This window comes from Stegodyphus dumicola, chromosome 5 (genome assembly GCF_044657685.1).
Source record: "Stegodyphus dumicola isolate Sdum_Otavi_A_Nest chromosome 5, ASM4465768v1".
Lineage (NCBI taxonomy): Eukaryota > Metazoa > Arthropoda > Arachnida > Araneae > Eresidae > Stegodyphus > Stegodyphus dumicola.
This window is the reverse complement of record NC_140772.1, coordinates 44613719-44636327: the sequence shown is the minus strand read 5'-3', so window position 1 is coordinate 44636327 and position 22609 is coordinate 44613719. Positions and strand designations below refer to the sequence as shown.

General features: G+C 31.6%; 1 protein-coding gene across 1 annotated transcript in view; it reads left to right on the top strand.

Annotated features, from left to right (window-relative positions):
* The first annotated feature begins 616 nt into the window (after window positions 1–616).
* Window positions 617–22609, top strand: part of LOC118188030 (integrin alpha-PS1-like) — a 266270-nt gene continuing 244277 nt past the window's right edge. Inside the window, exon 1 of the mRNA XM_085816620.1 lies at window positions 617–904. Coding sequence (XP_085672746.1) covers window positions 726–904 — 179 coding nt within the window. The 5' untranslated portion in view covers window positions 617–725. The remainder of the gene's footprint in view (window positions 905–22609) is intronic.

Below are 22609 nucleotides of genomic sequence, written 5' to 3'. Positions count from 1 at the left end.
CATTTCTCAAGTTCTCTTGGTCTTTGATGCTTTTATAACTCAGTTTCTTTATTCTAATGATGTTTATATTCCTGATATTTGCAGTGAGTTTCCTTTGTTTTCAGCACTGATTTAATTTATATGATGAAATAATCTTATCCTCCACGGATTATTTCTCCATCGTCTACTTTTGTAATTGTTCCCCGGATTGAATGTGTTTTTAAATTAACTTTAGATTTCGTCTCGAATATCACCAAGTTAAATCGGGATTTGACTGTATATATAATTTAATCTAACATTTCTTCCTAAGAAGTTCATGTTTCATTATAAAGAAAATTATTCCTATTTTTTGTGCCTTTTTTAAATGCTCTGAAATTAATAACGATTTTGAATTAACTGTGGTCGTTGTCCCCAGTTAACTGTGGTTGAATTGAATTAACTGTGGTTGTTGTACTGGTTAATCGGAAGTTAACTGCATATATTTTCGAAAGCATCATTTCTCACCATTCAGAGATTTCAATTGATCTCCCACTCAATTCAGAGAATCCTCCTCCGGGTTGCGGTGCTGCTGCCATCTGGTGGTAGAGTGAAATCCACACCCAACCGAACGGCTACCCACGAGAGTTTGACCATTCATTCTAGTTTCAGACTCGGCAACGGCGGGGAAGACTGTAATCCGTTCTCTCGCACCTTGATCCACGTGCTCCGCCGGATCCGCTGTCGGAAGCGGTTAACTGAGAATAAATATGTGTTTTGTACATTACTTCGTAACTTTGACTGTGATTCTTGTAGCAGTGAAACTAGGATCTTGTTTCAATTTAGAGACCCGCATACCTGTCATCAAAGAAGGACCGACGGATTCATATTTCGGATATTCCGTAGCACAGCATCAACTTACAAATGAAGACGGAATAGCTTCTAGTGTGTAAGTACCCGAAATGCAAATATTTCCTTTCTTTTGACCCCCAACTGTGCCTATTCTTGTCTTTATAGCAACAGATGGTATACAACCATAACGCATACCCTATTCGAAATTTTGATTAATAATAAATATAGTAACAAACCGGCCATACAATTTCATAACTTTCTTCAGATGACATGTGAGTGTGAATAAAGAGAATATGAATGTGCTCAAGAACCTATATTCGCAATCTCTGACTCAGAGTCATTACAACCTTACAAATTTATATGCAGTGTGTTTTTAAATGAAATAAATTACTTAAACACCATTTAAATCACGTAGGAAAGTGGGATAACCCAGATTATAATTAATAGTAAAATAATATTAACAATTTACCTGTCTTTTGAAACAGTTGAATTCGGATAATAAATTCATTTGATTACGTAAATTAAATGAGTAATCAAAACAAAAAGAGCACACTGTTTCCTGCTCTTAATTTGAAATAATAATTTTTCCATCATTCTACAATAAATAATTTTTTTGTAGGCAGGGCCCGATTAATCTGGCCTTAGTAAATAAAGTGTTGGCTGTATATCTTTTGCATCATTTTAACCGGGATCTCGATCCATTCAAGCTCATTATAACCGAATTAGAGGGTATAAGTTTTTTTAATAAAAAATATATTTAATGAAAAGCTGTTATGTGTTTATCGTGATGCATGTAATGGAATTTCGGAAATCTGAAAACCGAAATTACAATCTCACACGTTGTTTTTCATTTCATCACTTTAATATCAGTATATGGAATATCCAGTTTAATAGAATTCAGTTAATGTTCTAAACCACAAGCAATTTTTTTTATGCAAAAATGTTTCGATTTAATAAGCCTTTTCCGTTCTAAAACCATATTAATTTACTTTTGCGTAATGCCAAACTAATGACAAAAATAATTTAGTAGAAGTTCTAAATTTGTTTCCCCATCGCATTTTTGGGAGTTTAATAAGAATAATGAGGGATGTAATTTCTTCAAATGCTTGGAAACAAGATATTTTCCAGTATTCTGCGTTTTCCTCTTAGCATCAAGATTTTCAGATATGATAAACTTCTAACATTTAAAAATTTTTAGCATCCAAATTTTGTTTTCTATGTTATGTAACGAAACTGAAGTCCTATTAATTCGGGTCGATTACCAAAAGATATGTCCGAGGAAAATTTCTTCAAATTTTGATAGTGCAGATGTTTTCCTTTATCTGCTCACGTATTTCATCACTGATTGCGAATATCAAATCGCTCTCAAACGCTAGTAACACTACTGGTATGCTTGCAAATTAAGTGGCACGCTTTTTGGAAAATCAGAATTCTACTTCACATTTTTCAACGTTTAATTTTCTATTTTTATTTACATTTCACAACTTTCTGCTCAGCATCTTTATTTTTTCCAGTTTTATAAATTAGAGAAATGAAATAATTAATTAAGGGACAAGGGGAAAAAAAGCTTTTAATGAATTGATTTAAAAAATTAATGAAGTTACATTGCCTTCCGAAACATAAGTATGCAAAGCAAATTTTGCAATTTTCGAAAGCTTAGTTGCTGAAAATCGCTGCGAATGCAGATGGCAGTATGCAAATATCCTATGTTACAGTCAGTCACGAAATTCAATGTCCGAACATACGCTAATTAAATAATCACTGAATGCGCTAAACATTCTGAATGGGCTTGGTAGAGATCTATTTAAGTTGATAGGATGTGTTTATAACTTTCGTAGGCTAATTTTATGATATTCGCGTTTCTATAGCTGAAAGATGACGAGTGGTGTTGGCAGAGAATACAAATATCCAGACTGTTCTAAAAATAGCTGATCTTCAATATTTTCAGTTGAAATATAAACTCTAAATAAGAATTAATCTTTTCCAAAAGGGGAAATATGTTTTCTTTCACTTGAGTTCAATCCAAAATTGAAAGCCACAGAGAGTAAGTTTCATTGGAAACTTCCATAAGGTACATCTAATTTTTTTTAAACCTTATTTTAGACAAATTCCTGCGTTTGAATAATTTCTGTAATTTATTTAATTTCAATTTAGATAAAACGTTCTTTTCTGTAATGAATCATCGTTGAGGATTACCAAATGCAAACTGTGGGTCATTTTTTTCGCTAAAAAGCATGGTATTCCAATAATAATCAAATTATTTTCGAAGAGTCGCAAAAGATTATTAAGAAGCGTATTACTTTTAAAGGCTCTCTTCATTACATAGATAAGCAAAGCACTATTAAAATTTTAAGTAAAAGTCGCAGATATTCACAGAAATAGATAAACGCTGTTATTAGTAATAAATGTACCAAAAGATCATGACGTGTCATTGGGCACAAATAGTGTTGGAGACATTTAAGCAAAGTTTCAACTTGCTCATCAAACTCTTGCACCATATAGGTTAACTTTTACGTATGCCTTTATCAGATAAGAAAAACTACTGAGAATATTAAGCGTTGCATTTTTTAAAGTAAGCAATGTGTGCATAAAACGATGCACAATCCACTTAATTTTTTATGTAAGCCTTTTTTTAACAAGCTCTTAATAAAATAAAACAGTATAGAAAAGAATCTAGAGTACCAGGAAAGAAATGCAAAAAGGTTAGCAGAAATATAACAATGAAAGTATATTACTGCTGTGATGCAACCAGTAAATTTCGTCCGTTTCTGACAGGCAAACACCATAAATAACCGATATTTTCATGACCTCTATATCTGCAATTCGGTGTTTCGTATTGACGTGTTAAAAGGGCATGCTGTGCTTATATATGAGATTCGATTTAATTAAATTTGAATCTGAAAATGGATATTGTATTTGCGTGAAAACTAGTGCATGTATATGGTATATACGCTAATTCTGAACCCAAACGTTTCTTAGCAATATATTTCATTCTAATGCTTTATCGTATTTACGGGTGATTAGTAAATTTTGATTTAAATTTAATGGATAACTGCTCTTCCTTCTCAATTAAATTACCACAGGAAATCTGTTCGCCAATCCCCTTCCTTTTTTTAAAGTTATTTCTTTTTTTTTTTTTTTTTTTTTTTTTTAAGTTATTTCTTCTTTCCCCTTTTTTTCTTTAAATAATTTGACTCCTTAAAAAATTGCCCGCTTGTATTAAGAGGTTAATTATTCAGGGTTCAGAGGTTATTAGCTGCAACAGCTATTCAGAATTACGAAGGGGTTATAGAACATAAAGAACCTGAAGTTATGCATCCAGCGGTTATTTATTAGTAAAGAAAATTATCCCAACATGGAAAATACATAGTTAAGCTCCGAATATCTGACTTTCGGTTGTCCGACATGCTAAGAAAATTTTATTGGTAACAGAAATTCCTATAGTGAATGGTGGTAATTGGGAAGCATGTCCGGCTAGCAGGCGGAAAGTCAGGAGTTCGAGTTCCGACGAGCATAGCTGATTTTTCTTGCTTCAAAGTAACCTAATGACCCTATAAATCGGCCTTCTTATTATCGTAAGCATAGTCATAGATTTGTTTTTTGAACTGCTAAGTAATTTAATTGCATTACGTTCGTTTTATCTCTGCAGTTTAATTAATCGAGGTTTGTAATAAATCAGGAAGAGATTTTTAATTCTTCTCGGTATTCCAGATTTTTCTACCATGAAAGTAAATCTCTGGTTTAAAGTTTATAAACTTAATGTTTTCTGCAAGTTTTTATTTGACTTGTATTTTATACAATACACAGAAAATTGAAAGCATGAAAACAAAACATTTGAATTTTTTTTTTTTTTTTTTTGTTTTTGTTTAAATAATAATATTTTTGAAAAAAGAAATTATCACTTATTAGATTATCTGGCGAAATACTTTGTATGATTAATTTGGATATTATATTTGTATGATAAAGTGGGAAGGTATTCCATAACAGGTTTTATTCTCAGCTTCGAGTTTTGTAAATCGGATCCTGCTTTTATAACAAACTGAGGTTGGTTGCATCGGTTCAAAACTAAAACATTTTAAACATTTTTTTTTTTTTTTTTTTTTTTCCCACCTAAACGAGGATTAGCGTTTTATTAGTTATTATCAGAAAAGCAATCTAAAGTTATCGCATAATATCTAGTAGTATCTGAAGATGAAAGTAAATAATTTGAAAAAAATATTTAACTTCAACAAAGCCGATGTTTATTAACCACGAAAAGGTTGGAGACATATTTTCTCAATTGAACTTATTAAACGGAAAATCCGTCTCAAAAGAAAGAACTGTTACCTTCTATCAAAAGTCTACTTAAGGAAAGACGTTACAGTTGTCTTTTTTTTTTTTTTTTTTTTTTTTTTAATACGCTCTAGAGATAAAGCAGCTACCAATTACTAACGCAAATACACTTTTTTAATAACACAGGAGCTATTAAAAATATTGGATTTCCCTTCACTAACAATCACGGCCCACCAGCGGCCGAGCGGTAACGTCGCTGAACACTGGTAGTTCGTTCCGAGGTTCGAATCGAATCCCGCGAACGGGCTGGCTGCATGAGTGTTTTCGTGGTTTTCCCCATGTGTAACGTGTATACGAGCCAGTTTCCTTTAAAAAGTCCTTCGCGAAGGCATCCCTTCCTTTAGGCAGGTAGCCCTCGAGTGCTTTGCCGCAACCTAATAAACCAAACCACTAACAATCACTTCGAGTTACGCTTCAACTTGAAGGCTGTATTTTAAAGCGATTCAACTGATTTTCTGAAATTTCACATCAAAACGCTCTAACTAAAGAATGTGAAATTCATATTTTGATAAGTTTTCAATATTTGATTATGAACCAAAAATTATGCTAATCAAAAATTTATTTAAATGAAGTTGGAAGCCGAATCTGGGCTTCTAGATGCCTATACTCGAGTGGTGAGTATGGGCATCATCCATGTTATTCAAAATTTTATGTCTATAGGTACCGTCATTTTTTCACTGTGCAAGAGACGTACATACATTCATTCTGATTCTTCATTATTTAATTTCTTTAAATATAACGCAGGGCTGTAATATTTGGTGGCAACAATTCGAAAAGAAAAACGACGTTTTATAGTGGACTACGCAAAATGTTAAAACGGAATTAATGGGCAACTTGCCCATTCGGGCTAATAAATTCTTATATCTATCAATTTAAATCGTATCATAAAATATTTAATTAACAGCACAAATTTAGTATTTAAAACGTTATTTGTTACTTTCGGTATCGAAATGCCATTGCTTTACATTCCGGAATATAAAGAAATCAAAAAAAAAAAAAAAAAAAAAAAAATTATAAAAATTGACTTATTTGTTAAGTCGTTTATTTAAAAAATTATTTATTTATTTTAAATATAAAGTCCCAGCGCTCTTTGTAGGCGTTTTGACGCATTGGAAAAAAAAAAAAAAATTCAAATTAATTTTTAGTAAGAAATCTGAAATTGCAAAAACATTTTAGTTCAAAATTTCCTGCGATTGCTTGTCTATAAAAAGCAAAAATGAAGATAATATTAGCGCTTAAATGGTGGAATTATTACTATTTGTTTTAGTCCATAGCTTTACATCTTGTATAAATTACTAATAGTATAAATAAAAATCTGATGTATACACCACATGACTTCCTTGTACGGAATATTAAATTATACGCATTTTTTCTTGCATTTTATTTAAACTTATTAGATTGAATTAAACCTACTTCGCCGACAGCCCATAAACCACAATAGAATAAATGCATTCTTTAAAATTCACTTTGTTTACCATAGCGACGCTATGGCGCTAGGTTTACTTAACAGTATTATATTTCATTCATATTATAACTCTGAATGCACAAAATTTATATCATTTAAAGAATTATCTAATCGTTGCCACATGTTCTGTTCAAATAATATAATAAAGCTAGAACTATGTATAAAAGAAATTAAGCAAACAAAACGAAAAAGAAACAGTTTTTCACAGACGATTGAGTATTTCTGATTCAATTAATTCAGTTCTCACTTTGCGACAAGGCAAAAATACATAAAAACTCAAAATATCTATATTAAAAATTACGAAGTAAATCTGAAACGCTTATTTTCTCGAAAAAATTCCAGAAAGGATTAAGCATAATTTAAATAATAAATGAATGTGTTATCTTTGTTGTTGCGAAGCTAAGTTTCTCTAGATTGGCAACAAATCCACTAGTCTCCTGTTTCAAATGTAAACATCAATGGCCGCCATCAAATTAGGCTTAGCGGCACTTAAACAATTTTAAAATTGTTGATAATTCTAAAAATATTGCAGACAGATTTACTAAAGACATAAAACCCTTAACCGGAAGATAAAAACAACATAATTCAATCATTTTTAAAGCAAAAAATGTACAATTTACAAACATATATATAAGAGTAAAGAAACTGAGATCGCTGAGCCGGGTAACAGACTGGATATATTTATAAATATATTTATATACGTTTGGCGCGGCCGTTTGAAACCAATATACGAGGTGCACATCTACATGTTATAGTAGTCTTATATACAAAATTTCAACGTTCTGAGGCTACTCGTTTTTGAGTTATGCGAGATACTTACGTACGCACGTACGTACATACGTTCGTACAGACGCCACGAAAAATTCTCTTCAGAATTCATTTTAAAGCAGTTTTTTAGTTTTTTTGGAGGAAAAGAGTCTTTTATTCTGTCCTTACGTATACAGATATCACGCAAAAACATCGTTAAATTGCATTCGAAAGCGGTCAAAGTGGATATTTTCGTTGAAATATGCTGTTTGAAGCTTTTCGCGATCACAATACTTCCTTTTTACTTCGTACAAGGAAGTAAAAATCAATGTAGCTAAACAACACTAAATATTCGAATTTTCTTTGAAATGAAATAAATAATTGAAATTACATTTAGAAGTTCATACCGATTCATGAGCAGAATCCACGAAAGTTATTAAATTACGATTAATTTTTCTCTCTCATACACAATGAGAAATATTAAGAGGTAAGGATATTAAAATTTACTAACAAACTAGTATAATAAAATATATAAAGCATTTTAAAGCACTAAATGACTAATAAAAATATATTACTGATAAAAATAAGCTAATAACAAAATATATGAACCATTTTAACGATTATGGATTAATAACTAAGTTTCTTTGGGCAACCTCAAGAAACCAAATAAGGAAGTTCGAACTATGATTTTCAGCAAAAGACAAGAATGCTGGAATTGTACAAAGTCTAAGCTTGTGTAAATAGTAGACTCTGACACAAAGCAAGAAACGTTATTCTGTTTGCAGTCGTAGACTGATAAGATTTCATGAAACTTCCTACAGAGCTAATATTTTCTAAACATGGCGACGAGGAGAATCGAAATTCTTGCTTCCATATCTTCCCAAGCAGAGAAACTCCTTTTAAAGCAGAGAAACCGTCTTCGCGCTTTTGTCGAGACAGTATATTTTAAAATTATTAAACGTATATCTATGCATTAATTGTAGTAAAATTAATTACTATTTTATTTGCTTTCTTATGAATTAAAGAAAAACAAAAAAAAGTGCTCTTTGAAATCTTCAGATTGCATTCTAAGATTCTATTCTAAGATTCCAATTCTATCGTCACAGAAAAAGTTTACGTTTAAAAAAAATTTAAAATATAAAAAAAAAGAAAATGTTTAAAAATTTAAATCAAATTTAAGCTAAAGAGTTGCAACAGAATTAATGTTCAGAAATTTAAGATGAAGAACGTGAAATCTTATTTTCAAACGAACTGTTTGTTCAATATGAGAAACGTTAAATACCAGAAAAAATGCCTCGTTAGAATTTTATTACCTAATAAACTGAGGTCACATGGAGGCTTTTGCATATTTCAATAGTTAAAAAAAAATAGTCGCATTTTTACATGACGTAGCTGCGCTTTTTTTTTTATTGGAACGCTTGTATATGATGCTTGTGATAAATATTTCCCGCAAATGAAGTGACTACTGAGAAATTGAATAAATCCAATAAAGAAATCCTGTGAGTGAAAACGATAAAACTTCTCAAAATGTTGAAGTATATATATGTATATTTTGTTATTTATTGTTATTCATACATAAGGTATTTCAGAAGGTTTAAAATTAAATACAGTGTCTCAAAAAAGTGATGGGACACTTGTGATTTACAAAAGGAAACTGTAATAAAATAAATTAAAAAAACATGTAAAAATGTTTTGTGGGTGTGTTTCATACTTAAATTTAGTAACAATTATTACATAATATACATTTTCTCAAAATATTAAAATATTAATTTAATAAAAACACAATTGTTTAGAACGGAGCAAAAAATGGCTCACATAAGTGATGGGACACCATTAGATACTACTACGTGCTACAATAAAAATATTATTTTGGGTTTTTATTTTTACTCAAAAGCAATTGGCAACAATTTATAAGATCGTCTGCCGTCTTTCTCTCCAATTTGTTTTGGAATTTTTGTGTTTTTTAGCTCTGTGCAGCCATGAATGCTAAACGAAAAGAAACTTTGCCTGAAATTCGAAAATTAGTTATTAATTTGCATATTGAACTTGAAAAATCTATTAGAGAAAATGCTGAAACAGTTAACATGAGTCATTCAACGGTTTTCAATATCATTAAACAATATAAAAAGAATCATATGATTCAGGATAAAAGAAGACCTGGCCGACCATCAAAGCTATCCAATTTAAAAAAGCGAATTATTGTTCAAAATATTAAAAAAAAATCGAAGAATGAGTGCTCCTAAAGTTGCTGCTGATTTACAAGCACTATATGGAATAATTGTTAATCCTGAGACTATTAGAAGAGTAATTCGATCTGCTGAATATTACGGTAGAGCAGCCGGGAAAAAATTCTTCGTAAGTGAAAAGAATAGAAAACTCAGACTGGCTTTCGCAAAATCCAACATAAATAAGAACTCTGATTACTGGAATGAAGTTATATTTGCTAATGAGAGTAAATTTAATATATTTGGTTCTGACGGTAGAATCTTGGTGTAGAGAAAACCCAGGAAAGAATTTCGCAAACAGAACTTGGTGCCAACAGTAAAACATGGTGGAGGAGGAGTTATGGTATGGGGGTGTATGTCGTCCGCTGGAGTTGGTAATATTGTTTTTATTGACAGTATAATGGATCGGTACAAGTATATTGACATTTTTAAATCAAAATTTGAAATCTTCAGCACGAAAATTGACCCTTCATAACGATTTTAAATTCTACCAGGACAATGACCCCCAAGCACACTGCTTTGAACGTTAGACTCTGGCTGCTGTATAACTGTCCTGAAATAATAAAAACACCACCACAATCTCCAGACTTAAATCCCATAGAGAATATTTGGCAAGAATTGGAATCAAGAATTCGCAAACATACCATTTCTTCAAAACAACAATTAAAATCATTGCTTCAAGAAGAATGGGGTAAAATCACTCCAGAAATCACAAAAAAATTAGTCGAATCCATCCCAAGAAGATTAAATCACGTTTTAAAAGTAAAAGGAAATCCAACAAAATATTAAAACATTTTAAGAAGTAAAATTTTTGGATAAATATTTGATGGAAAAGTAAGTGTCCCATCACTTATGTGAGCCATTTTTTGCTCCGTTCTAAACAATTGTATTTTTATTAAATTACTATTTTAATATTTTGAGAAAATGTATGTTATGTAATAATTGTTACTAAATTTAAGTATGAAACACACCCACAAAAAATTCTTACATGTTTTTTTTATTTATTTTACTACAATTTCCTTTCGTAAAGCACAAGTGTCCCATCACTTTTTTGAGACACTGTATATCTTAAACAGTTGGGCGTAGACATATAACTCTAATTCAGGAAATGAAAGAAAGAAAGTAGGACATAAAACTACAATAACTCATAACTCTGCCAACTTGATACGTTTTTATAAACTTATACTAAATTTAAATTTTTATACGGGATTCATAGAAAATTGTTCTAAAGTACTGTACTGTAAAGCAGGAGTTTAAATAAATTCTTTGGCTGTTTGCTCAATGTTTTAGTACTAAAAGGTTAAAATGATATGAGAATTCGTCTGGCAGTACAGAAGATTAAACTAGAGTGAGTTAAGTCTTACAGGTCTTACAGAATACGAAAGTTTAAACTTACAGGTCTACGATCAGCCCATTACGCGGAGTAATTCCGGCATGTTATCCGATAATCCGTGTTATCTGACCACCATTTAGTTACGTATGCATTTAAAAATCGGTGGAAGGAGGACAGTAATACTAATTTTACACATATTTCCTCAGCAGGAAAGTTGTTACCTAGTTGAGCCCTATGTTTATTTATTGTATTTTCAGTTATATTTCAGTTACACACTTTAATTTCGAAAACTGTTATAGTTCATTTATTCATAAAGGTAGTTTATCAGTTTAAAATGCATTTTTGTAGATAATAAATTCGTTGATTATTATCTACAAAATGCATTGATTGCGATTAATGAAAGCATTTTTAATAACGAGTCACAGAACAAACACATTGAAAATTGATATTCCGGTATTTGTAATTTTATCGTCTGTCCGTAGCACTTTTCCCATCTCATTTTCGTTATTGTGCATTTATTATGTTAATCTGTTAAATCTGGCAACAGGAAAATAATGTTTACTTTCTGATAATTGGCAACTGATATATTCCAAGATTCGAAGAACGTTTACTCGCTGTAATAAGTGTTTCTATTCTCATTAAGAATAAATGATTAAACGCTATCGTTTTAATATCTTGTTTCTTATTACGCTTACGAACGCTATCTACGCACAATTGGCTTTTATAGTGGTTTAACTTTTACATCATTACATTTGATGTATGTAATATCACTTACTAGTATAGTAGCTGTATAAGATATTTCATCGATATAATAAATTTCGATTGATGCGGAAGAAATTTAGTCCATCATTTCCTGTTAGGAGAGGGGTTAGGAGTTAGGAGAGGGGGGTTAGTTAGTTAGGAGAGGGGGGTCTGCCGTTTAGCGATATTCTATATAACGGACAGCTGGGAATGAAGAGTCTCGAATTACCTTACCTGCTTTTGTGACAGGACAACTGTCGGCGTCTTTCATCGAAGGGGAGAATTTGAGGGCAAAAATACATTGAAGAATTCATTTGGGGAGTAGGATAGAGGAATATTTATGAAATTGCATGCACCTGGACTTTTTATGTTAATTTTACGTTATCTGGGGCCTGTTTGACGTGTTGAGAATATTTATTTCGCTCGTAGAGCTGTTTTAATATAACGGATTTGTGTTTATGTGTACTTATTCTTAACATGGAATATGTTAAAAATAAATAAAGCATAACAAATTAATAATTTAAAATTTTTATTTACTTTTGTGCATTCGTTAATGTTATTCCCAATAAATGGTAGCTTGTAATGAAGCCGTTCTTGGAGGCACTGTCACAGAGATTCTCAACCAGGTGGACATTCCCCATAGGGGTGGGGGAAATTTCATAGTTTCAGGGGGAGAATGCAGTCAGCCTTTTAGTTAGCTTTTCAGTATTTGGTTTTAGTTTATGAATGTTAAAAAAATTACTTCTATTCAAATTTTGGTATTTCCCACCATTTTCTATACATTTTGTTGTTTAATGAATAAAACACGTTAAAAATAATCTAAATCTAAATTAATGTATTTTTCAAGTTTTGGAAAGGAGAGGGAGGGAGGAACTTTTAACAGTGGTGAAAGGGGGGGCGTGGGGCGAAAAAGGTTGAGAACCCCTGCATAAGAAGAAAAGCGGAACTGAGTTTTGAAGGGCTCTGCTTAATAAAAAGAAGTAACATAGATTTATTCATTGTATATTGTAAATAAATGGTTTGGAACACTTTATTTTAATGTGCAGATTAAAGAAAGCATTCAAATGCATTAAAAATTGGTACTGGTTGCCCCGGAAAATTGCTTAATAGGAATTCAGTTAGAGGAAGAAAAGAGGAAAAAAGGATCATTTAAAACACTTCCTTAACATTTAAATTTTTTTTCTGTCTTTGGCGTTAAATGTGTGTTAGGAATAACTTTTAGAATTGCATTCTATAGCTAGAGGAGTTCAGCATAGATGATAATACAAATAAACAGTGATAACGGAAGTATCTAGACTAAGTTAATCTTAGTTATCTAGACTTGTATTCAAGTTATCTTAGGTAATGTTTCCCAAACAAAATGGCAAATTTTCGCTAGTATGTTATTAATAATACCTACTTCTGTGCAAATCTGTTTTATAATTCCCTCTTACACGTTAGTCTGTTTGGCTCTGCAATATTTTAGGTATATTAGTAATTCCTCTTTGCATTTCAGAATTTTTTTTAATCATGCATTTATTTTAAAAAAATCAAAGTCTTCGTGACTTGTCGAATTTTAACGACCAGATTTTTTTTATTACCTCTCCTCTTTGATGTTAACTGCATAAGGTATTTTCTCCTTTCTTTCTGCATGCCTTCGTGGTGTAATGGTAGCACACTCAGCACGTTTTTCGAGAAGTCCAGTCGACGGCATTGCTTTTTCACGTCTCCTGTTTCGAAATAACTTAATGGCTTTGCAGTGGCGCCCGAACTAAAAAAAAATGTGGTGGATGAGGATTCTTCACCACCAGGATTTGGCGATTCGGTCCCCTAATCCCCAGTCGCCCTTTAAAAGGGGGTATGTAAGGTATTTTCTCCTTGCTTTCTTCATGTCTTCGTGGTGTAATGGCAGCACACTCGGCTCGTATTCGAGAGGTCCAGGTTCGAGTTCCGACGAAGGCATTGCACATTTTCACATCTCCTTCAAAATAATCACCTAATGACCTTACAACCGTAAGAATAAAAATATTATGTTTTTTAATAAGCTTATAATTAGACTTGAGAAATTATTAGGTTTTTTTTCAAAGGAGAATGTGAAAAATTAGTTACGCCTTCGCCAGAGTTGAACCACAGATCTGCGTATTACTCGCCAAATGTACCAAGCACCTTTTGTGTCAACAGGAAAATTTCAAAGGAGGGTTAAAGATTATAAACAAAAAATTATATTAATAACTTGAATTTTATTATTTAATTTGGGGATTCATAACTAAATTACAGAATGTAGATTTTATTTGATTCGGGGGGGGCAAATGCCCCGCCCCTCGTTCTAACCAATATACTATAAAGGCGTGAACGGAAGAATCCTGTAATTCCTTATAAAATAAACATGATAAAAATTGCTAAGCCCTAATAAATTAAATCTCTTTATAAAAAAAGTAATTCTAGAATCTACTAGTACTATAAATAGGGGTACAGACCAGTTACTCTAAATGCTGTGTTGGTGGATATTACATCATGCAGCTCGAAACTGGGATGAAACCGCTTAAGAGTTCCCAACCCTATACCAGCGGACATCATGACGCAGCCGATCGTTTAACGTGTGCCCTCCGCTGTGCGATCACGATAAAAATGTTTTAGTTTTCAATAAAATGATATGTGAAAGTTTTCTCATTTTTAATGAAATAGAAATTTAGGTTGATTGCAAAACACCTACTTCTTCCGTACTCTTTCGTCTGTATCAAAAATAAAATCTATTGGTTGCGATGAAGTTTTGTAATAACATACAAATTACATGCTTATTTTAAATTTATTTCTTTTTTTTTTATAATAATTTTGTTTGGACGTTCGTATACTTTTTTAATATTTTGATATTTTCCTTTTTGTACCATGTTAGAAGATTGCAGTATTGGAAGATCGATGGTTGAAATCCCGATGAGTGCACAAATTATTTCTCTCGTTTTTGACTCAAAAATACCTAATGGTCTCTACAGTTTTACATGACCTTTCAAAAAACACAGTTTTTTTCTGTTTATTCTTTCCTCTAACTTCTATTTCTTCCTTCAGTCTCACCAGCTGTCAGAGTACAAATTATGCTTCATTTAAATTGCGAGTGAATTTGTGATTTAACCCTTTGCGGCACAGTGTTTCCGGTCTGGACACACCTAAAAATTTCCTTCTGTAAGCACAGAAAAATTAAATGAAAAAGGATTTATAGGTTACTCTGAACCTTCTTTATTTATAGTAGATGGCAGCTCAACACAAACCAGTCCATATATTTTAGCCATGTTTATTTTTTTAAGACCCTCATTTTTCAAAGAAATCTTCCAGATTTTTTTAAGGGTATAAAAGGAATTGTTTGAAAAGAAATTTCTATGTTATTTTTTGGGCTGTATGCTAATTTCCTTATTCTATATTAGTTTTAAATTTTTACCTTGAAATCTTGCCTAAAATCAAACGGCGAATCCTAGGTGTGCCCAGACCGGGCTCACCGATAATCTAGGACAATTGAGAGTCTGTATTCTTTGTTTCTCCGCATCTCATCGGTCAGTTCATTGATAACAATGCTCGTTTCAGCACTCTTTTCGAAGCTCTATTCAGTCAGTGTGCCCAGTTTGGGCACACCCACGGAATTAAAACGATAAGTGCTATCTTCATAAAATTTTACTTGTGTACTCCTCTAGGCCTAATTAGACTGCCTACCTTTATATGTATATATATATATATATATATATATCAAAACTCCGATTTTAAAAAGTAGCGTGCCGGAAAGGGTAAAAGAGATAACGTTGGCAGCGGGCTCGAAAACAGCTTATTTATTGAGCTGTTTGTATGTATGCTGGTTTCGTTTCGCTTTAGCGTTAGAAGTCGCGGATAGCTGCAGTCGGATTAATTGGATATTGAAGTTATTTGTTATGTTACAAATTTCAAACATTTGCATTTCTAAAACTCCGCAATCAGGAATAAATAAGTTTTATTAAATCTTATTTGTAACTACAAAATGTACTTTTAATAAACCTTTTCAAATAAGTTTTACCTCATTATATGTGTTCCTGAGGTTGCTGGTAAAGTGCAGAGACGAGAATTCATCGGAAGCATAGTGGTGATTTAAACAGGGTTTAGTTTCATAGTTCATTAACTAGGCTTAACTTTTGTAATTAGAAAAATCTTTGCAGTTTATGTTTCAGATATATGTATATACACAGTATCACAAAAATTCTTTTAAACAGAAATATCCCAATATTATTTCCGCGCAATATGCTGCTGAAAAAGGAGTCAATTATATATAAAATAGTAAGAAATTTAGAACCATAACCACAAAGACATGAAAGAAATGAAATTTCAAACCATTAAAATCCCTAAATCTCCCACTAAAAAAAAAAGTATTATTAATGCAAAAGCAGCTTGTATTAATATATAAGAACAGAATACATAAATAATTTAATAAACAACAGAAATACATACGTAAAACTATATGCATTTTTAAATATTCCTGTTGTTTTAGCGATTTCACCTGGTTTTAAAACACCGAGTTATGGGTTATTTTACACTTTTTATTGGTAGATTTAAGGATTTTACTGGTTTTAAATTTAATTTCTTTTATGTCTTTGTAGTTAGGATTCTAAACTTCTTACTATTTTACATATACAAAGAGAGAGTATTTAGTAAAAAAGCAATATTTTTTTAAAGCGTATACTCTCTGAGGAAGGTTCTATAAGGTAGTAAAATGGTCGCATGTTAGTTGGAAGTAATAATATTAAAGCCAGATAAAGAAATTTCTTCTAAAGGGCAATTAAAATTATAAAGATGTATGAACTTGGTGTACCAAAGAATAGAAATTAAAACTAATGATCTGATTTTTTTTCGTACTTTTTGTTATAGTATATATGTAAGATAAAATTATATGAATCAGAATTATAACTATAAACATTAATTCTTCCTCTCTATTCTAAAATCTCAATAACTTCTCTGCATTGCGTCATTTCTAGATCACTCTATGGCCCGCGCAACTCTGATGACGTAATAGTTAAAAACTGAAACTGCCTTTGTAAACCAAAACTTTTCGCCGTGCTTCCATCCTTCGTAACTACTGTCTGTCTGCGAGAAGAATAGCTCCCGCCACAGTGTCTGGCGGGTGGCGGTCGCTATAGCAACAGTCTTAGTATATTTCAAATAGGGACGAGCCAAGGGTTGCTTTATTGTTATTTTACTTTTGGTGACTGTTGGCTGAGGGGAAAAGAGTTATCATTCGTCTTCAAGACACCCCTACGGAAAATGGGTCAAGGCTCGTTTCTACGGCAACAGACAGTGGTAGACTAACTGGCGAGAGGTTTTCTTATGATAGACAGACTGTACGCACTTCAGCTTTTGCTCTCTACTGTGCTAAGATGTAATTTCGCTGGCTTGCTTTCTGTCTCAACAATATCAAAAATGTAAATCGTCTGTGGAAAGGCACGACTAGAGTGCCAAGTGATTGTGGCCACAAGTATCAGTTGCAAATAAAAATGGAATTAAAACCGCCTCGACTACCAAGTTCTTTAGATATTACCAAGTTAGCATTACTAGCATACTACGCAATCAAAATCTTCTTCAATATGGGTCTAATCACGCATCTACAGTGTTCCGTCTTTTCCTTGTGCTTTATGACATATATATATTCAGTTTGGTTATCAGTTCAAAATTCAAGACTGCATTCTGAAAAATGGAAGCTTATATCCAGACCCAGACCCTCATTAGTGAAAAAGCTCACGCTGTCCTCCAAATTCTAGGGAGCCTTAGTCACCGTATAATTATTTATAATCCATTTTTTGCCTCGTAAAAACAAGGGAAACAAGCACTGGTGACCTTTAAAAGAACTCCGCCCCAGACTGTCATAACCGAACCCTACTTATATCCGTAATCTTAAGATATTTTGTGATGGATTCTTTTTATATAACACCTTCCAGTCTGCCTGCACGTGCCTAAAGGTAACTGTGTGCATGTTGGTCTTTATGTCCCCTGAGGCGATCCGCTTATGGAAGACTGAAGATTCACAAAGCGATCCTCCTCCATCTCTGTCTGAAGTGGATAGGGGACACTTAATGCGACGAACGTGCTTGGGGAACAGCGACAGGGGCTCTTGAATTGCCCCCATCCGCCCTTTAGTATTAGACTTTGTTGGCTTATCATGTTTGATGATCCCGGACTATTTTTTTTTTCCCTCCCAGTTTTGTTCTGCACGGCGGGCGCGATAAGAGGGTAATTTGGATAACAATGGAAGACATTAACGTTCAAATTAGTTCTTTTGTCTGAAGCTATCAAGTGTCAGAGATAAACGTGAGGTTTCGAGTTGTTTGTTTACATTTTCGCCACATACATTTAGGTGAAAGGTGTTTAGAATTGTGCAGTTGCTTTCTTGCGTCAGAATTCTTCATTATAGTTGCATTCTTGTCTCCACTGTGTGTGTCTGAGAGAAAGAGAGAGATGCGTGTGCGCAGTGGAATTTATTTTCTCCATGAAGGGAAATTTCCCTTTCTTAAAATATGTATTTTATACTTTCTCGTTCAAACTTTTGAAATTATATCCATCCCTCACAAAAAGTTTTCCCATTTCTGAAATTTTAATTTACAAGAAATAAATCCTGGTGACTTACCCATTGCATTTTACCTAATGGGGAAAGGGAAAATCTGGGAAAAGGGGAAAATCCGGAAAAAGGGCAAATCTAGCGAGGCTTTTGTTAGTTTAAATTTGTAAGGAAATTTGAGTTTGATTAATGCCGTTTGAAGTCTCAATGGATTTGTCAGGCGAAACATGTTTGCATGATCTTAATTATCGACTTGGTTGGAGGCTTCAAGCACTTTTCCCTTGACAAGTTCTGTTTGAAGCTTTGAACAGAGAAGATTAACAAAATAATTTTTTGTGCACGTTTTTCAATTTTTCTGTAGTTTGAATAGGTTTTCTTAAATATTTTAAAATCTACTTCTCCTATTACAGTGCTTCAGAAATTTTGATAGGAAACTACAAATGTTTTTAAGGACTTTTACTAGGTTTCAAACTTCGTTTCTACTTTAAATTACCTAATGATATTTAAACGTGTGTGTGTGTAGTATTGTAGTTGCGTAGGTGGAATCCGATACATTTAACAGCTTGCAGTCGTCATGGCCGAGAATGGATATTTTGATGTGCTGCAGCTTGAAGTCTACGTAGTTAGATAGATGGATGCAAAAAACAGAAACTTCCAAATATAACCGTTTCAAAACATAATTTTATTGCATTATAACTCACATGAAATAATTTTTTGATAGACAAGGAATTTATCCAGTCGTATTTATGTAAATACGATAATTTTAAGTAAGTCTATTGTCAATTATTAAAGTAAAGGTCTGTTGTAAATATTAAGTAAGTCTATTGTCAATTATTAAAGTAAAGGTCTGTTGTCAATATTAAGTAAGTCTATTGTCAATTATTAAAGTAAAGGTCTGTTGTCAATATTAAGTAAGTCTATTGTCAATTATTAAAGTAAAGGTCTGTTGTCAATTATTAAAGTAAAGGTCTGTTGTAAATATTAAGTAAGTCTATTGTCAATTATTAAAGTAAAGGTCTGTTGTCAATATTAAGTAAGTCTTTTGTCAATTATTAAAGTAAAGGTCTGTTGTAAATATTAAGTCTATTGTCAATTATTAAAGTAAAGGTCTGTTGTAAATATTAAGTAAGTCTATTGTCAATTATTAAAGTAAAGGTCTGTTGTGAACTAGTTCTAATTAAGTTTTAATTTGTTAATTCATTTCCATCATATTTTTATACCTTACATATACTTCCCCGTTCAAGAATAATAAGGCTTGGCGACAGAAAAGCCTTTTTAGAAAAAGCTTTAGGCACAAAGGAAGGGAAATTCTGTACAATATTTACAATTTTCAATCAGGAAACAAATAAAGGGGTTCGAGATATAATTTAGAAATACCAATAAAATATCATTCTGTAAATAAAACTTTAGAGTTCAATTTGAAAGTCTCTAAAATACAAATATATAAAGTTCTTGATGTGACTGGAAAATCACATAGAAAATTTTGCACTCTTGTGAAAAATCTTTCATAAAATGAAAGTATTTTTACCAACATAAAATCAATATTTTTCTAGTACATAGTTATGAAATTCTATTATATTGAATATTTACTATAAAACAAAACCAGATTTCCTAACTGTAGAGTGTGTAATGATTAATAAACAGAAATGAAAAAATACAATGTAATAGTAAATTTTGATTAAAATGGGCAAGTCCTCAGCTGTGGAATGTTTCCATTCCTTATACATTGCTTTTAGTATTGCATTAAAATAATAAAATAGTTTGTATTTACTTTCTATGACCATAAAATTCTTTATAGTACTTACTTGTAATAAAAAATAAATATACAAAAATTAAATTCAAGTTAAGATGAATAACGTGTTTAAATAAATAATGCCTAAATTTTACATTACCCTACAATAATAATTTAAAGAAAAACCTTTTAGATTAAAAAAAAAAAAAAAAAAAAAAAAAAAAAACAGATTTAGAAAAATAATCAAATTTTGACCAAGACTGTCTCAACTAAGGTTTAAATCATCGTAGTGATACTTGTTTAGAGAACGGCTTTTAAAAATTTTCATACAGTATAAATATTTTGAATTATTGTATTAATTATTGTACATGATTACAATAAGTTCCAAGATTTTGTTTTGCATTTAACATCATAGCAATAACATGGTATTTTTAATTTACCTAATTTTGTGCAAATTGGAAGAAGGCCTAGCAGCTTTCTTTAATTACTTACATATCCATCTTTTGCTCTAATCCATTTGAACTAATTGCTATGATTGACCTGCAGCAGTGTCCAAGAGGGTTATGTCATATAAATTTTTAAAAAACCTCTGTTCCTTGTTTGAAGGCAACTGGCCTTCTTGAACTACGATAAAACATTCAATTTTATTTTTAAAAAATTCCATTCCATTATAAAAATAATAATTATGTATGAAAAAATTATAAGATAGGAACCTTCAAAGCTTATAGTCACTTCATTTTTAAAATAATTAGAAAATTCTTCGAATTCAAATTTTTAAACAATATCTCATTGTTAAAAAAAATTTAAACGTTAAAATATTAATTCAAAGATATTTAAAAAATAATGTAAAACTGTACTAATTATGTTAATCATCTTCCCTAAATAAAATCTGAAAATTCTTTAATTTGTTAAACCAAATTAGCAAAATTCAATCCACACACACACACAAAAAAAAGGGGGGAAGAAATATTTTATTCTTTTGCGTTTAGAGATGAAATGAAGTATTTCACTAGAATTCATTTACAATAGTTATATGGTTATAATTTGAAACTAACCAGTTATTTAGGATTTCAGCCTTTACTGTAACTTCTATCCGTGTTTACATTACAATGAAAATTAGTTAGATAGTATTTAAGCTGAGTTTTTTGGATTGTGAGATAGAGCGTATTTTTGTCTTTCGCGGCCACTTTAAGTTAGTTTTCTTGCCAGCTCTGATCCATTTCTAATTGTTCGGCTTTGCGTTATTATTGCCGACATTTGAATTTGATGCGCCGGTTAGAATTTCTGAACCAGCTTAGATTTAAATTTAAGACTTATGTTTTAACTTCTGTTTAAATAAAAAGGTTTATTTTAAACCTTTCCATGTCAAGTTACTTTCAGGCATAGCGATAATTCACTTTAGGTCTCTTAGGGTTATGTATTATTTAACTTTCACCGGATCAAGAAAAACTCTATATAGTTTTAAAATGGTTTCCATCTCCTCAAAAATAGAATTTTTCGAACGTTTGTCCTTGAGAGGGAAAAAAAGAGAAAATCTGTATGATATACGTACGAAACTTTTATATGAATTGTTAACAAATAAATTTTAACCGATCACAAATCTGGGAACTGAAAACATTTACCTCATTTTTTGACTGTGACGGGAATGAGAAAATAGTGCTATCACCTAACAGGAAAAAAGAAAAGCTCCAACTCAAAAAAATCAGGCAATAAATAAATAAATAAATAAATAAATAAAATCTGAAAGCATTCAGATTTTAAAAAATTACGCCCAAAGGGGCTTTATTTAACGTTTTGTGTGCTATCTTTATTTATTAAATACCATGTTCTTCACACTTAAACTATAAAATTCAATTCAACAGCAATGTCGCAAAATAATTTTAAAATGAGCATATCTTTAGAATTTTCCGATACACAGTCTCGTGCGCTGGAGATAAAAACGTTTTTTTTCCCGTACAGTACTTCCATTGCTTGCTTTGAAATCGTTGAGTTTCTTAATCAAAAATTCGTTAAAGTGTTACAAAATATGAAATGGATAATAAAACAAATTTTAAATTCGGGCTTCCAGATGCCCATATTTAATGGAAGATAGTTATTCAAAATTTGATGGCTCTAGGTACCGTTGTTTTATCCCAATGAGAGAAACATAGACACATTTATGCAGATTCTTCATTATTTAATTTCTTTAAATATAACACGGGGCTCTAATATTTGATGGCAACAATATGAAAAGTGAACCGGCATTTATAGTGAACCAACGAAAAATGCCAAAACGAAATTAATAGCCCTTCTGGGCTAAAAAAACACCCTTCTGTAAATTTTCTTGCTTTAAAGAAGATGGACATATGTCTGATCTCTCTGGAAACTGATAAGAGTTTTCTTCAGAATCTACGTCAGCCTTCTCTTTTTGCATAATTTAAATGTTATTTCTGTTTGATTTTTCCTCATGCTTTTTAACTGTTACTTTTTAAGCAAACAGTTTATAACTTATTTAGTTATAATTAATTTATTTCTACTAGTAAATTATTTTGCATTCACCAGCGACTGATTACCATTTGTTTGGAAAACAAAACTTTTTTTTTCCCTAAAACATAGTCCGCAGACATAGAAGTAGCTTAAAGCTTAATAACAAGGAATAAACACCTCATTAGGCGCCTATTTCTGTCAGCGTATGCCAAGATGATGTGGT